Below are 13893 nucleotides of genomic sequence, written 5' to 3'. Positions count from 1 at the left end.
ATATTATATATATAATCTCTATTGATACAACAAAGAATTAAAAGTGAATGATGATATATAATCGAAATTTCTAAAGTTCTTTATAATTTCACAATACAATGATGATATAAATACGAAAACTGGATAATCAAAAATAGAAAACTCGAGAGAAACTAATGATAATAGATCGATTATGTTAATTAAACGATTAGTAATAAAGCAATAGAGAATAAAACAATTACAAGTGGAAAAAAAATGAAATTTTGAAACTACTAGAATATTATTGTTTATCATAGATTCACAGAAAATTATGCTTATTAAATTATTTCAATATTGTTTATTCTCTTGCGCACTTGATTTAATTTTATATATAAATATTTTTTTTTGTTAGATTACAACAATCTCAAATCATGTGTTGACAGTTGATATATATTTTGGAAAATTTTAATAAAATCAGATTTTATTCATATGTAATATAAATACAAAGATAAAACAAGAATAAAATTAAATATTTTAGAAAAGATGTTCGAAGAATCATCGAAGAGAAGATATGTAATCCAAAACTGGAAGATTATCTTACAAGAGGTATTGACAATTAATCTCCAAATCTACAAATAAGTTTCATTTAATAATAACAGAATAATGTTAATATCGATTATTGAGTTCAATTAAGATGTATAAAATGTGTGTATGATGAAATATCATATTAATCGAATTTCATAAATTCTTTTTTAGGCACTTGAAAAGATGATAAGCTCTTTAACACGTTTGAAAATTACCGCCTTAACAGCTGTTTGGTCATCGTCAATGACGCTCCACGCATGCGCATCGGCGATGATATTCAGAAACGAAGACGTCGTGTGTGTTTCTCCCGCAGGTGTAAAGAATGTCGCGTCTCGTTAAGTCGAATCATGCCATGAAGATCCCAGGCTACGAATCCACCGACGAAGAGGACGCCGATTACGGCAGGTGGGTGTCCAGCTGACACGTGGCTACTCACGTAATTTGCAGCGAACTCCGATGATAGGAACCGGCGCCCGCGTCGCATCACTATCGGCGATACACGCTCTTTGTTTACATAGGCCAGCAATCCGCCGGGTTATTTTTGGCAGTTTAGCTGATGCATAAGTTGATGCTTTGACATACGCGCGTGACAGTGGATCAAATATATTCGAATGCTTCGAATCTCGTCGACGCATGTCCGTTGCTAGTTTTGTGAGTGTCGCGTGACGATTCCGTATTAGAGTGACAAAGTCGACAATCAAAGCGCGAAGAAAATCCTCTGCAACTTGTATGATGCAAGACACATCTCTGTTTGTCAGTACACGAATCTGTAATTCTTTGCCACTTATTAATTCTTGAGACTGAATTATTATTGATAGCAATTTGTTCACGCATTATTATACTTTTTTATTATTATTACACATATCATACAAATAATTATATAATTATTTTTTAATCTTTCAGAAATTTTTGCAAAATTAATTAAAATTAAAATCACTTAAAATTAGAAAAAAAATCACATTTCTGTATTCGTGAATGTGTTTTCTTGTATGATACATGTATTAATAATATTTGCAATAAGAGAAGAATTAGGAATTCTTTATATAAATTTTTTTTAATGGAATCTCTAATGAAATTTTGATGATAAATGTTACTGTAATAATTATTGAAGAAATTATGCTACCTTTTTAGGATAAAGAGCAACATGTTTGTATAATTGTTTTAATTTAAAACATTGATAATAATTTGTTATCTATATTAGTATTATATTAGTAAGATAAGAGTATTATATTATTAAGCGTTATATTATTAAGATAATAGATAAAAAGAGAAAATGGTCTGAAAACCAATATTTTACTGATCCGATTAATTAAATATTAACTTGTATCAATTGCTGAAGAAGTAGCATTTTTCAGTTATACATTGATGGTTTCAGTTAAGTTGGAAATTCTTTTTTTTTTGTTATAAAAGCATTTTAACAAATTGTCATTAAAGTATTTTACATTTGAGCATTTATATAGATATGTTGTAGCTCGTATTAGATCCAAAAATAAGATATTTTTCATATAACTATATGTCAAAATGGTGAATGTTCCTTACAAGAATCAAGTTTTAAATGCAATGAGAAATTATATAAATATAGTTCTTTAGAAAATAACGTTTTATTTTAAAAGTAACATCCTGTCTTGGAAAATTTTCCCGACTAATCAGCGACAAACTTTCCGGCGGAAATATATATTCGATTAAATATCTTGTGTTTGCAGTAAGGCTGATTCGTCGAACGAATTCGAGGAGTCGCTGCACGCGATGTCCGATATTTATGGACAAACTCCACCCAGGACTCGTCTTAGTCGCAAAAAAAGACACATGAAGCACAAATTTTCCGGCAGGTGTGTGATTAAAATTAAATTTTAGATCCGCGCGAAAAATTTTACTGAGAGAATGCATAATTATTGCATACAAATATTTTATTTAGCACACTATTACTTTTTAACGATAATAATTAAAATTGTGCATAATAATTGTTATAATAATATATTTTGTAGGATATTAAACATAACTGCAGTTAACAAGTAACTGTAAAATATAAATGATATAATGTTTTTATATGATTTTAATATAGAAAATATAGAATAATATTTTTGAGAAAAGTTATAAGAAATAAAAAAAATTATTTTTAACAAAACACAGAAATTATAGGAACATTGTTTACCGAAAGTAGTTTACGCAATATCCACTTGTTGCTACTTTAATAGTTACTCGAGCGATTACAAGTATACACAAGTATCTGACTAACTTTCATCATTTTCAGTGATATTAAGTCGATAGAAAAAGAAACTCGACCGAAGACAACTATTCGAAGGCGCAACACCCTGGACACTATTATCTTCAACGAAATGTGCGATAAAGCGGACAAAGATCGCGAGGACGAGACGAAGGAGGACGTGAAGGATGGCAGCAGAAAGTGCAAAAGGATTTTAAAATTATTGCGCGGCAATGAAAGAGATTTAAAGCTCGATGTTGAAGCTGCGTATAATTATGCCGAAAAACACAGTAGCGATGTGGCAACGGTGTCGACGCCGAATCAAATCAAGGTTCGATAAAATAAAAAAACAATTTTGATTATTAGTTGCATTTAGAAAGTGTAACAATTGAGTAATATTTGTAATTGACATATATTTTTAATCTTAAAAATCTTTTAATCAAAAAAGCCAATTGTTCGACTTGTGTTAAATTTTTCTGAACATAGCTCTACACTTTTACCTTTTTGCAAGCTTTTTACTGTCCACATTTGGCATGTTGTCAAATAAATATTATTTCTTACAGGTTGAGACTAAAAATAGATTTCGCTGTTTGCGGTCCAAGCCAGTTGATGTGGAAGAGAAAAAGGTGGAGCGAGAAATTAATGAAAGAAGCGTGTTGATTAACGAAGAGAATTTACGTGCGCAATCGCCGAGGACGCAAAGCTTGAAAGAGAGAGAAATATTTCACGACACTTTTTCATTTTTAATTAAATTGGTAAGTATCTTATTGCACATAACACCTGTGATTTAATTAATAAACTTAACATACAAATTCAAAACAATTCTACTTTTTTTGTATTTTTTATTATAAAAAAAAGAAATTATACATTTATAAAGATTTTTTAAAATAGCGTACAAAGAGAGATAAATCTTTTTTTTTTATACAGGGAAGTACGGAACGAAATTGTCGTCGTCAAATGAGTCACGAAGAAAGCAGGTGGCAAAACGAATTAAAGGATCTGATATGGCTTGAACTACAGGCGCATCATGCAGATCGTAGCCCGATGGCGCAGGATGAATATTTATGCCGTCAACGCGAGGCAGTAGAGTCTCTACTTACAGAAATAATGGAGTACAGGTAAAAACATATTTAAAGTTTTCAAGATATTTCAAAAATGCAAAATAAAAAATATTTTCTTTGTGAAATTTAAAATGGATATGTGTAATATATATTAACAATTGATTATAAGAGACAAAAATAATATAGGTATGCATAGAAATAAACACAATTATTGCTTGATTAGGTACGATCCTATGGCGTATGCACAAGAAGGAGGTTGCAGTCCTGGCGACATTGTGAGCGATCGATCCATAAATCTTGGTTCCAGTCCAAACATCGAACTGGGTGTTTGTCCGGGTTGTCTTTCCATGTATTGCCGTGCATGCGCTCGTGAACAGGGAGAAGCGTTACAACAAGTAGAAGCTCTATTAGCTCGTCTGGAAGCAGCGGAAGCCTTGTATCCGTCTTGCCAGGCGTTTGCTTCTAATTATCCGTTATATAAGAGCCCAGAATTCACTGACAGAGTGAAAGCTATGTGTCTTTGGTACAACATGACAAAACATCATCGGCTCAAGTTACAGATATTAGGCAGATTGCTCATGATGCTGCATAGTAAGAAGAAACAGGAAGATTTTAACGACTCCGGCATCAGGTACATTATTTGAATTGCATTATCCATCCAATAACTTGAATTATATTTTCTGAATTTCTGTACATTATAAATGAATTTTATTTTTGTCCGAGAGAGGATATCTTTAAATTCTTCTTAATGTATTTTGAAACTTCAAAGTTAGGTAATTAATTGTTCGCGTTCCTTAGTTCGCGATCTTCAGATACCGTCGATTCTTCAGAACGACAATCCATGGTGCGGTTCGAGCTACCTCAACAGGACGAAACTTCCAGTCCCTCTGACAGCAATAATAGTAATAATTCTTCAGTAGGAGGTTTATCCTTCATATCGCAGTCACTGCCACCTACTCCGGAAATTTCGTTTTCATATGTGGAAGATGAAAGAGTCGATAGACTCGATTTTTATTTGGTTGAATTTGATCGACACGCTTACAGGTAAATTATAAATTTTTTTAATGTACTTAATTCTAGTATATCAATGTTTAATGCTTTTAATTTAAATATATTATTAACTTTTTTGACATTATAAAATTTGTATAATAATATTATGTTTTTTTTTGTATTCTTATTTTATTTTAAAGTAATTTTGAATTTGGTTATACGATAGAAATATCTGGATTATATAATGACAATTTTTGTTTGCACACTCAGAAAGTACATCGAGGATGTATTGAAAACAAGAGGTCTCAGGAAAAGTTTAAATTTCCTGGATCGACTGCATACGTCTATCTTGAGAAAAGCGAGATTAACTTTGGAAAAAAATGGAGGATGTGATAGCAATGCAAATGAAGAATACGAAGGTGACAAAGAGCTACGACGATATGGTATTTGGAGTCCCGAAGCAAAGGAATTAAATTTACCATCGTATAGGTATTGAATTTTTTTATGTCTTAAAGAAATTTTTCACAATTTGCTCAATTCTTGAAAAATTAATTTTATTTTAACACTCTAACTTAGATTAAATTTGATGTCAAATTAATTATAATAATAAAATATTCATGAAATTGAATTAAATTAAGTTATATTAAAAAGGACAAAGCAAAATAAATGCCTATATTTTCAATAATATTATATTTGAAAAGAAACTAATACATACAGTACTTTTAAATGAACCCTTTATTAGAGAAATTTTTACATAAATATAATTTGAATTAGATTTGAAGGGAGTCTGACAAGTTTTTATCTGAATCTGACATAGAAAGAATTAAACTGTACACGCTGCAAACTATTATATTTCAGGGCAGCTTTTATGTTTCTCTCGCGCGTGCCATTGGATGTGGTTCACGAATTTCTAAGAATGAGATTAGAACAGAAGCCAGAACAGCCGAGTCCGTTGTCGGTTCGACAGCTCATGCGAGAGCTTCGGGAGGGTCTCAGAATCGCTTGTATTCATCGTGACCGGTTCGCTGCACACTCTTGCGCTGCTGTCGCCAGCGAGGAAACTGGCTGCGAAAGTTTGTTCCAGGAAGACGTCAAGTATTTCGATGAGAGCCTGAAAGCTGTGTTTGAAGTTTATTTAGATTATCTTCAGCAGTGGGTGGACATGGTACAGCACGACAGCTTTCACAAAAATCTAATTATGGATGAATGGTTGTTTGTTAAGTCCATTGCTGGAAACATAAGTGATGGATACAAGATTGCTGGCGTAAAATTCTAGTGAGTAAAATATCGAAAAATTATATTAGATATATAATTTTAATAGATATAATTGTATCGATATATTATTTTATATATATATAATGATTAGATATATATTTTTTATATGTTTTATTTATTCAGTAAAACATTTAATATTCTTTTAGCTTTATCTTTTCTATTCGAGTCATGTATGTATATAAGACTCGAATAGAAAATATGACTAATAGAATATCAAATGTTCTAAAAAATAAATATAATAAATAATACTGTACTATAATAAAATGATGGACAACACGAGTTAAATTATTATTTAGTGATTTTTTATTATTATATTTCAGTTTGTATTGTCATGTTTATGATATTATTCTTTTATAGCGAAATTGCACGTACGATGATCAAGCAAGTTAATGAATTTCTTACCGAACGGACTCGCGAGATCTGCGAAAACGTAGGAGAAAAAGAAGATGACGAATTATTTTGCAAGTAAGAAAGAATCTTAATTCATTTACTTATGTTCTACTTATTTTAAATTAGATACTTAATAACTGTTTGTTCTACAGTGAAACACAGTTCAGATTCCATTTGTTTGTGGGCCGTGAGTGGCAGGGAATGTTTGTAGAGGCTCGGGAAAAGATCGTGAAGAGTATCAATCTCGCTAAATGTTTGAAACGCGATATTGAGAAATGGCCAGTCGTCGATCAGAAGTTAGAAGAATCATTGAAACTGTTGAAGGTAAAGAACTTTGTATATAGATATCTTTATTACGAAAACTAAATAAAAAAAGCTAAATTTTTTTTTTCTATTTTTATTTATAGGATACAGTCCTAGATTTAAGACATCGCATAACGGTAGTAATCGAGGACTTTCAAGTAGATGTTGATGAAGTGGAGCAATCGAATATCGAGAATGACCAAACACCTTTACGTTCGAGGATTCGCGAGATTCTTCATCAAGCTTATAAGATGGGCTTCGAGTTTCATAAGGAGATGTGCAAACTGTTCTCACTAGAAGAAAAAGCCATTCTAGCACGAGGTCTAGTATCGTTCGCGTTGTTGTGGATGGAGTTTGTAAGAACGCGATGCGAGCGTGGTCGCGGATTAAGACCCAGATGGGCGAACCAAGGTCTAGAATTCTTGATAACGGTCTGTGAACCGCATAATACGAAACATCTCACAGATCAGGAATTTGAAGAGTTGAAGACATGCATGGATCGATGCATATCTCACGTGGTGGGAACTGTATCGGTTACAGGATCGACGCCGGAAACAGAAAGTACAGTAATCTAAGATTTTCTTGTTATAAATTGTAATTTTTTTATGGCAGTTTTTTGGCTATATTTTTGCAGCTACAAAATTTAATTAGAAATTATAGAATTTTATTTTTTATAAGTTGCTATTAAATATTTGTTAAATGAAAGTGATTAAATAAATAAATTTTATTATGATCCTTAATACTTTTTGTTTTCAGATTTAAGAAAACTATCACGATCAAGAGCTTCATCGCCGAGTCATGGTCGCATTAGAACCACGAGCATTAGCATTTCTCAAAAACCACGAGAAAATCTGAAATCACCTGAACTATTGGTTAATGCAAAGAAAGCTAGCTCTTCGAGTATGGTTGACGGAAGTCTTTTGATGATAGTAAACACATCTGAACAGAGCATGCAAAGGCATGAGAGAACTATTCGTGCTATCAAAAAAATGGAGAGTGAGCTCGACACAAGACTGAGGAGTCGAGAACTCATCGGACAAGTCACCGATAGAAAAGGAGTCGATAGAGTTCATATCAAGGTGCGAAGAGTTACATTTACGTGGCAGAGAGGTATTAAGATAGGTACGTTCTTTATCAATTATATACAGCGTTTAAAAATTATTTATTGTTACTAGATAATTTATCATGATTATTACTTGTCGTTAATTATATTAATTATTTACATTCATAATTATAATATTAACCTAATAACTGAATGTTATTATACAGGCCAAGGAAGGTTCGGCAAAGTATACACAGTAGTAAACAACCAAACAGGTGAACTGCTAGCCATGAAAGAGGTGCAGCTGCAACCTGGCGATCACAGAGCGATCAGGCGAGTTGCTGAGGAGTTACAGATATTCGAGGGAATCCAGCATCAACATTTAGTGCGATATTATGGACTAGAAATTCACCGTGTACGATAAACGTAACATAATAATCGTCGGCACGATATGTCAATTTACCGTATAATAAATATGTATTATTATAAACATATAAATTTTGCTTCTAGGAGGAGATGTTGATCTTTATGGAATTCTGCGCGGAGGGAACTCTCGAGAGTTTGGTGGCTGGTAGCGGTAACGGATTACCAGAATCTTTGGTCAGAAAATATACTTATCAACTCCTTTCGGCTGTAGCAGCGCTACATTCTCACGGAATAGTTCATCGAGATATTAAAAGTATATTATCCGAATAAGATGGTTTCTCATAAAGTAATATTATCCAGTCCTATATTATTTTTTACAACTGCACTTTCTTTTTACAGCTGCAAATATCTTTTTAACGAATGAAGGCAATTGCCTGAAACTTGGTGACTTTGGTAGCGCGGTGCAGATTAAAGCGCATACAACGATGCCTGGGGAACTTCAAGGTTTTGTTGGCACTCAAGGTTAGTATTTCAATTATTACACAGTAAAAACTTTTATAGATTTATCATGCAGTTTATTATATCACTTTTATTAAAAATTTAATAAAATATCAAGAAACTATGAATGCGCGTGTCTAAAAAATATATCCTTATTACTTAATTTTGCATTGTTCTTAATTATTTATGTTATTATTTAAAGCTTACATGGCACCAGAAGTATTTATGAAGTCTGAAAGTGGTGGACATGGAAGAGCTGTCGATATTTGGTCAGTTGGTTGCTGCATCATTGAAATGGCGAGCGGACGACGGCCTTGGTCGGATTACGACTCGAATTATCAAATTATGTTTAAGGTAATCTTGCAATTAAATATGTTATTATGTAAAGTTGAATAATTTTATATATATAATAATTTTAACAATTTAATAATTTAATAAGTTTAACAATTTGAAAAAGATAAAAATGAAAGGTTTTTAAATTGAGAAATTTATATTTATATTATATTTTATATTTTATTTATAAACTTTTCTCTTAGAAGAATTTATGCGTGTGCATGTATCTTTCTTGAAATTATATTTTAAGCGATATATACTAGTATTATCTAATTTAAGGTTTACTTTTGCCAGGTTGGAATGGGAGAAACACCGACACTTCCTAAGAATCTTTCTGCAGAAGGCATTGATCTCGTAAAGAAATGCCTGCAACATGATCCGAAGAGAAGGTCGACTGCGAATACACTTCTTGCACATTCTTTCGCGCTAGGAGAATATGAGGACGTCAATGCTGACTTGACGATGCCGCGATATTAAGAGTTGTCAGGAAAATGTGAGTATCATTTGTGAATTTTAAACTTTTAAATGTGTAATCTTTTTTCCAGCAATTTTGGAGTGAAATACATCTTTACGCAGACAATTTATTGTGCACACAAATCATTTGTTCTAACTTCATAAAGTTAACATAATATTAAAAAACGGATATTATTTCTCTGTCTTTACTTTCTTTATCTATTTTTCTTACAGGAGATAGCATGGCCTTTATGGAAATGCAGAACTGGTATTTGCACTTTATTGATAGAATTGTTTCACAAGATATATCTGCTATATTATGTTTAGAATTTTTATTTGCATTTTGAGATTTAGCTATATATGTTTTAATATATGTTTCAATGTAATTATGAGACTTTGTTTAAAGTATATAGTATTTGTGGCAGACTATTACAGTGAAACGGTGATTATATTTGAGAATACTTTAATGATTGACGAGATCAGTATATAATATGTAAATACTTATTGTGATCATTTACAATATAATTATAAAGAATTTATTTCACAAGAGAGACACTTTCTTTTATCTACAATTAATAAATGATAAAACCAAAAATATTTAATAATACATTTTTAGCACTGAAAACTTTGGTTATATAGCTAGTAAGATGTAAATAACAAAACTGAATTTTACAAATAATTGGAAACAAATTTTGTCTTAATAAAAGCTTTGATAGAGACTGAACGATAAGATTTACTAACAATAAGAAATATTTGAAAAAAAATTTGGAAAAAAGGGAAGTGCAACTTTAGAGATACTCTTTATGTATCTTTATGTATGATTTAAGTTAGCCATGCTAGAATAAGTTTAGTAATTTAGTCTGAAAAACTGAAAGATCACAAAAGCGTTTTAGTAAAACATAATTTAGTGTGATTGCATATAAAATTTACATATACAGTCTAGTTCGATTGAATGGTGTCATATGTTTAAAAGAATATAAAAGGACTACATGATATTTAGATACATATACATGGATCTAGAATATTATAAAATATGTGTATATTATAATATAATGTTATTATCTTATGCGTTCATGTACATATATAAATTGAGAAACTTATATCTCTGTTTAGTTGTAACTAAAAAACAAAAACAAAATATATATTTTTTTGTTTTATGTTTGCATTTCTAGTTTATATAAGATATAGCATAGTGCTGCATATTTTTTGTAAATATATATTGGTATGTGAGACAGTAAATACATGTTATTTCACATTCCGAGAATATACACTTCATAATTAGCATTAAATGCAGCAAATGTTGAAAATTGCATGAAACTATTTTCCCATTAGATACATAAAATGCAAACTTTATCGTTAATTGCGACCTAAGAGATGTGATTAATTGTAAATATTGTTAAGATATCTTTATGATGATATAAGTACATAATGGCAGCTTCGAGTGTTATGCCTATATTATATTAATTGCTTCGTAGATACGAAGTGAATGACTTGTTACTATTATATGATAGAAATTCTATTTTAAATAAAACGATCGAGAATAAAAGAAAAAAACGGGCAACAACTGTTATTTTTATAGAGTTTATTTTTCTGCACGAGGAAATGCGTACACACGTGATGATACAACATACTTTGACGTGGATCAATTACTTAGCGGAGGTATGCTGTGTATGCTTTCCGCGCGCAAACGGAAAGCCGAGTGTACTTATTCATTTATCTATCGAACGTTTTATGCACGAAGGTATATAACTTACGCCATGATTTTTAATCCTTATATCTGAACAATCTCTTTATCTTTATCTTTAAGGAAAGACGAAATTTTGATTGTACATTTATTTAACAAAATTTTGTAAAATGTATTAAATAGATGAATTAAATAAGTAAACTTAACCGAAAGGATTGAATAATCTCTTTCACTTTTAAAAAATAAAGAGATATAAGTTTTGTTCATTTAAGAATTAAAATCTGTCATACATTACCCAAGAGCTTGTGCAAACTTTGTGCAAATCATGTAGTAATTATTTCAAATGTTAAACTATGTCAAATTATGAATAATGTGTCAAATTATGAATATATTTGCGTCAGAATTCCTGTTATAAACTATTGGGTTGTGTATGAATTATTTATAATATATGGCGTCAAAAGTATAGCTAGAAATCATTGTTTTAATTTACCAGTATTTATATGGTGTATCGGATCTTATTTTTTATTTTTTGCATGTATTATACATATTATATCCAGTTACGACAAGAATTTAATTTTTTCTTCTGTATTTATCATATGATGAACTGAAAGCGTATAAAAAAGGATGAAACATTAATAAATTAGATATATTATAAGCAGAGAATTTGGTTAACAAAGTCAACGATGTTGCAATATATTATATATATCGCGATAATATTCATGTCTCACGTAATATAATAGAATAAAAATTTGTAATAGAATTAAATGTTTTTTTATGGAAATGATAAAAAAACGATTATTGTATTTAATACAAAATAATTAACGATAATTATGATATTATGATATATCTATTATGATATTTGATATATCTATTTAACAATTACACAAGACATGAATATTATTCTCTTGCGACATATAAAGAATCGAAAGCAAGAAAAATTGCAACTTAGATAAGACGAATCAGGATAAAAGAATTATAAGTTATTAATATTTTATGTTATATGAGAAATTGATGATGAGAATGATACAAATTAAGATCTTTAAAAACTGGCTTAAGCAGTTGCATTACCTATAGTGGCTTTTATTACGCTAAAGTATGACATTATCATTATTATTCTCGCATGTGCCCCTATAATTTTTGTTTCGAGTAGCATCTAATACTTCGTAGCCTTGCAAAGATTCAAGCACTGTCCGAAGAATTGAAAAAGCTCAGTAAATATACAACAAAAATTAGTGTGTGTGTGTATATATATATATATATATACATACACACATTAATTTTTTAATGGACATTTTAACAACAATAAAAGCGACCTTTGCATACAACGAGTTGCATACGTGAATCTCGACGCTTAGTTTTATATTTCTACTGATATTCTTAAAAGAGCATATATAATTGCTCTTATAAAGTTATTTCGTTCAATTCTCATAATTCCATAAGATGAATCCTAAGTCTATTACTATTAATACTACTTTCACAGATATGCTATAATTATATATATTTATACTTTCATATCACGCTTTATCACTCTGTGACTCTAACATTAACAGTCTTAACGCATATGTTAAAGTGTATAATTTCTAATAATCAACGTGTTTGTAGAAATAATATTTCCATCGCTCATAACTACAGATACACCGATTGCTTATAGATCTTTGGAACTATGAGAAATAGTTTTTAAATGCTAATTATATAAGAGTTTTTATGTTTTTGTTTTTTTTTTAGATAAGTGTTATTTTTTTTTATATTCATCGCTTTGGCCAATTATTTCAGAAATATTTCTTTCATGTATGTTTGACTTTAAATGTATAATGTTTATTTTTAATGCTCATTTAAATGAATATCAATGTTTATTAGCAATTATTTTTCATTTGATAATTAAATATGGCAGTTATATCGCGGAAAGAATTATAAAACTATTTTGTCGCGATTCACGCAGATCGAGATCATTCCAAAAACAACGAATAATTTAACATACTGATATACCTTTATCTACTATACTTAGAGAACTCTCACGAATTATACATCTGTAATTATTCTGTAATTACATTCGTAAGCGTTCCTATCGATTTATCAGGATATGTCTTATCCCAGAATAAGATCGTTCGCTACGTTGGCTTTCGCCTGATATGCGTATGATATTCTTGGCCGCAAAAGTGCGATCACAAAAGTTTCTCGCGATATGTATAAGTAAAGTATCTCTAATCGTATTTTCTGGCCTTAAACTAATAATAGTAGTATATAGTATTTGTGTTTTTTTTATCTTAAATCTAATATATAGAATACTTGCACATATCGTACATATACAGGATGCAATCGAAACAAATGGGAGGAGGAAGGGAAAATAATACACTTTGGAAGCGAACCGTACCGTAACTATACATATATATAAATGTATATATAATAAACTTTATAATTAAACATAAAAACACTTTTTTAAATATCAATGCGATTCGCTTCGAAAATGCTTTTAATATATATTGCATATATATATATATATATATATATATATATATATATATATATATATATATATATATAATATATCTGGCTGTACCCTGCATATGAACGTATACGTACATACTTTCGAACGCGCACGCGTTATGTAATGTACACATATATATTTTTTTCTTATTCCTTCACGGTTTTGCTAACAATAACGAAGAGGCACCGTGCTCTCTCGTACATTTCGCGAGTGATAAATTTCCCGCTCTCTTTTCCCTGTGCGATTAACTTTCGTAAAATTCGAAGA

At 30.4% G+C, this 13893-nt stretch overlaps 1 protein-coding gene across 2 annotated transcripts; it reads left to right on the top strand.

Annotated features, from left to right (window-relative positions):
- Positions 1-807: 807 nt before the first annotated feature.
- Mekk1 (mitogen-activated protein kinase kinase kinase 4) lies at positions 808-11011 on the top strand. 2 transcript variants are annotated; one of them, XM_072905207.1, is made up of 19 exons: positions 808-948; positions 2247-2372; positions 2795-3077; positions 3310-3501; positions 3674-3864; positions 4031-4438; positions 4606-4851; positions 5068-5286; positions 5656-6072; positions 6430-6537; positions 6615-6786; positions 6870-7326; positions 7522-7887; positions 8035-8222; positions 8318-8486; positions 8573-8695; positions 8874-9025; positions 9299-9497; positions 9692-11011. In XM_072905207.1, the coding sequence occupies exons 1-18, from the start codon at positions 866-868 to the stop codon at positions 9479-9481; spliced, it is 4083 nt and encodes a 1360-aa protein (XP_072761308.1). In that variant the 5' UTR covers positions 808-865; the 3' UTR covers positions 9482-9497; positions 9692-11011. The 2 variants fall into 2 exon arrangements, with proteins under 2 accessions (XP_072761308.1, XP_072761309.1); XM_072905208.1 differs by lacking the exon at positions 808-948 and adding an exon at positions 1083-1296.
- The last annotated feature ends 2882 nt before the right edge of the window (positions 11012-13893 follow it).

Source organism: Anoplolepis gracilipes, chromosome 13 (assembly GCF_047496725.1).
Source record: "Anoplolepis gracilipes chromosome 13, ASM4749672v1, whole genome shotgun sequence".
Taxonomy (NCBI): Eukaryota; Metazoa; Arthropoda; class Insecta; order Hymenoptera; family Formicidae; genus Anoplolepis; species Anoplolepis gracilipes.
The sequence above is the reverse complement of the archived record's forward strand: the minus strand, read 5'-3'. Positions and strand labels throughout refer to the sequence as shown.